Source organism: Vollenhovia emeryi, unplaced genomic scaffold (assembly GCF_000949405.1).
Source record: "Vollenhovia emeryi isolate VEMERY1.0 unplaced genomic scaffold, V.emery_V1.0 DF940625.1, whole genome shotgun sequence".
In the NCBI taxonomy this organism is placed as follows: domain Eukaryota; kingdom Metazoa; phylum Arthropoda; class Insecta; order Hymenoptera; family Formicidae; genus Vollenhovia; species Vollenhovia emeryi.
The window spans coordinates 4,433-7,904 of NW_011965741.1; the positions used below are offsets into that span (position 1 = coordinate 4,433).

At 52.2% G+C, this 3,472-nt stretch overlaps 2 protein-coding genes across 2 annotated transcripts; both read right to left on the reverse strand.

The window, feature by feature from the left end:
• Positions 1–510: 510 nt before the first annotated feature.
• Positions 511–1,275, reverse strand: LOC105555860 (uncharacterized protein K02A2.6-like). Its single transcript, XM_012002902.1, has one exon. It carries the CDS (start codon positions 1,273–1,275, stop codon positions 511–513), a length of 765 nt encoding a protein of 254 aa, XP_011858292.1.
• A 34-nt stretch (positions 1,276–1,309) lies between these two features.
• LOC105555861 (uncharacterized protein K02A2.6-like) lies at positions 1,310–3,017 on the reverse strand. Its single transcript, XM_012002903.1, has 2 exons — positions 1,752–3,017; positions 1,310–1,642 (listed from the first exon to the last, which is right to left on the reverse strand). The coding sequence occupies exons 1-2, from the start codon at positions 3,015–3,017 to the stop codon at positions 1,310–1,312; spliced, it is 1,599 nt and encodes a 532-aa protein (XP_011858293.1).
• Positions 3,018–3,472: the final 455 nt, after the last annotated feature.

The following is a 3,472-nucleotide window of genomic DNA, read 5'->3' on the forward strand; positions in this document are numbered from 1 at the left end:
TCCAAGCGCAAATGATGGCATGTAACGGTAGCAAAATAGGAATCTCCGAAGGACTTTGTCGGCATTTCCCTCGCCATCGAGCTTCCTGAGTCCCGTCTTTAGCGAGTCTACAAACCGCTCGGCCTGGCCGTTCGATTGCGGGTGATACGGCGGCGTTTTGATGTGGTCGATTTCATTCTGTGTGCAGAAGTTTTCAACTCTCTTGACACGAGTTATGGGCCATTGTCTGAGACCAGCGTGTCGCAGAGTCCCTGTCGCGCAAATACCTCTTCGAGACAATCCAATGTCTTTGCCGTCGTAATCTTTGTCATTTTAAAACTTTCGGGCCAATTAGTGAGTGCATCGACGATGACAAGATAGTAGAGACCGTTCACCGGGCCGGCGAAGTCGAGGTGAATGCGCGATCATGGGGCCTTCGGAATGGGCCATGACTTCAGCGTGCACTTGTTCGGTGTTTTGGAGTTGACTGCGCATTCCTTACAGTTCTTGATGGCTCTCTCAATGTCGTCGTCAATGCCCGGCCACTTTGCTGCAAGCAAACAGTTTCGTGCGGGCCATTCCTGGATGTCCAGCATGCAGCTCCTTGAGGACCGTTTGCCGGTAGCGAGCTGGAACAACGACACGATCGCCGAGGAAAACGCCCTTGATGGCAATCAGTGAGTCCCGTCTAGGGAAAAACCTCGCGACGGTCGGATCCTGAACTTGTTTCGCTTGCTGCGGCCATCCGTTTTCGACGTATGAGAGCAGTTGCCTCGTCGCGTCGTCCTTATTGGTTTCGGCTTTCATGGCCTCAAATGTGATTGGAAGAGTTTTTGTTGTTTCGATGGCAAAACATTCGGCGCTGGCGTCTTCTTGCCTGATGCTGGCGATGGGGGTTCTTACGCTCGCCGTACCTTCGTTGCCGGTTGTTGTAGCGATGACGACGTCTTTGTCTGTTCGCTCGTGTCTCTCAATAAGCCGCGAGATGAAGTCAGCGTACGCGAAGCTCTTGGTGTTGACGTAGCGTATTTCGAAATTGTAGGCAAGCAGGATGAGTGCATATCTCTGCAGGCGGCTGGCGGTGAAAACGGGAATACCTCCCTTCGCTCCGAAGATGGCAAAAAGCGGCTGGTGATCTGTCTGGAGCTCGAACTTGCGACCATATATGTATCGGTGGAACTTACGAACTGCGAATGTCAGGGCCAGGGCCTCTCGCTGGACTTGCGGGTAGTTCTTCTCAGCTTTGCTGAACGACGATGCGGCGTGCATGACCGGTCGACGCGTTCCATCCGGCATTTCATGGAGAAGTACCGCTCCCATGCGTCTGCTGCTACGATGCGTCTGCTGCTACGATAATTTTCATTGACGGGTCGTAGTGCGTGAGTGCCAAATCGGAAGCGAGGACGTTCTTGATCTTCTCGAAAGCCTCCTGATGGGCTGACTGCCACTCGAACTTGACGTCGGAGCGGAGCAGCTCGATCAACGGCCCTCGGAGGTCGTTCAGGTGTGGGATGAACTTTCCATACCATGTGACCGCCCCAAGAAAAGCCTGGAGCTGTTGGATGTCTTCCGGCGGTGGAATGCGCTTCAGCGTTTGGATTCTCTCGGGGTTCGGCCGCAGGCCGTCCGCGTCAACGATGTTGCCGAGAAACTCGAGTTGCTTCTGCGCGAATGAGCATTTCTCGAGTTTAAGGTGAAAGCCGTAGTCCTGGACACGTTGCAGGGCTTCGAGGAGGTCTTTTGCGGTGGTCTTTTTCGTCGATCCCTCCGACGATGAAGTCATCTATAAATGGAAACGCCCCCTCTGCGCCGCTCATCATCGTGTCCATCAGCTGTTGGAACACTCCTAGTGCCGTCTTGACGCCGGGTTGAAGGCGGTTCACTTGGAACAGGCCGCAGTGTGTGTTGATTGTTAGCAGTTTTTCGCATCGTCGTCGAGTTCCACCTGCAAAAACGCGTCCGAAAAATAGATTTTGCTGAAGACACGGTATCGGGACAGTTTCGCGAAAATTTCCTCCGGTGTTGGAAGTGGATATTGGTTCGGCTCGAGAGCGTCGTTGAGCCCAGTGGAATAATCGGCGCAGATTCGTGTTCTGCCGTCCTTTTTTTTTGACGGCACCGAGTGGCGCGGCGTATTTGGAGTACTCGACGGGGATGATGACGCCCATCAACTGCAAACGCTTCAGCTCGTTGGCGATTTGTTCGGCCGCGGCAAACGGGACTGGGCGTCTGTTACGGAAAATGGCCTGTGATCCCGGCTTCAGAGTGAGTGACGCCTTCATTTTGTTGCAGCAGTCCAACGAATCAGCGAACAGCGAGGGAAATCTCGACTTCACCTCCCTCTCTAAATCCGTTGCGCTGGTGCTGTTGATAGAGTTGCAGATGCTGGCGATCGGTACATTCCACAGGTTGAGTACAGTCATCCAATCGCTTCCGAGCACGTTGAGATCCGATGCTGCTACGTAACACGGTCCGGAGTTCTCGCGGCCGTGCAATTTTAATGGAGCGTTGAATTTACCTAGTATTTTTATTGGGTCATTTGAGGCACTCAAGGCTTGTTCCTCACAGTCGCGCAGCTTGGGTGATCCGAGGACCTTCCAGTTACTGGCCGAGATGATCGTCCAATCGGATCCGGAGTCGAGTTGCAGCTTTAATTTGGTGTTGCCAATTTCGGATTCAACGAATTTGCGAGTCACTATAGACATCGCATTCACTATCTTGCTGCTTCGTCGTCCGAAGCGTGGCTTCCGGCCAGCTGACTCGCAGTAGCCATCCTTGTGGCCGGTGCGCTTACATGTGGGGCATTGCTCAGCCAAAAAAGGGCACTTGCTCGCGAAATGGATCTCGCCGCAGCTCCAGCACGGGAATCGTGCTTTGGCGGCCTCCCCGCTGCGAGCCACTGGCGTCGGCTCAGCATTTGCTCGCGGTTTGTTATTTTTCGCGTGCTGCTTCCGGTGAATCGCCAGTACGTCACTTTGCTTTGCGGTTTCTGGATTCAGCACCATCGATTTCTCAAGCTTCAAGCTGCTTAACCGCATTGCAAAATTGACCGTCTTCTAACTTTAGCTTGGGAATCAATTCTCTGGCTGCGACGGAGAAGCCTTCAATTGCGCACAGTACAATTGGACACGATGCAATTGCACACAGTGCTATTGGACACATAATGTTGCGCACAGTTCTTTTGCGCACCGTTCATTTGGACACAGTTCTTGTGCGCACCGTACAATTGGACACCGTTGCTTTTGGACACAGGTTATCGAAATATAATTTAAAACACACAGACACACGCGTATGCATGTAGAGCCCTGTTTGGAAATTTTGTTAATTTAGAAATAATAAATCTTTCTAAATCAGCGTTAGTTCAATTGGACAGTTCTGTTACGCACAGTTCAGTGTCGCACAGTTCAGTGTCGCACAGTTCAGTTTCGCACATTTCAGTTTCGCACATTTCAGTTTCGCACATGTCAGTTTCGCACAGTTCACTTTCGCACAG

What these genes read in the sequence shown, in the direction of transcription:
- LOC105555861 (XM_012002903.1), bottom strand. Translation starts at nt 3,017, where the DNA reads ATGCGGTTAAGCAGCTTGAAGCTTGAGAAATCGATGGTGCTGAATCCA. An exon ending in CATTTATAGATGACTTCATC is followed by an intron (nt 1,643 to 1,751) that starts GTCGGAGGGATC and finishes TCATTCGCGCAG; the next exon opens with AAGCAACTCGAGTTTCTCGG.
- LOC105555860 (XM_012002902.1), bottom strand. Translation starts at nt 1,275, where the DNA reads ATGCCGGATGGAACGCGTCGACCGGTCATGCACGCCGCATCGTCGTTC.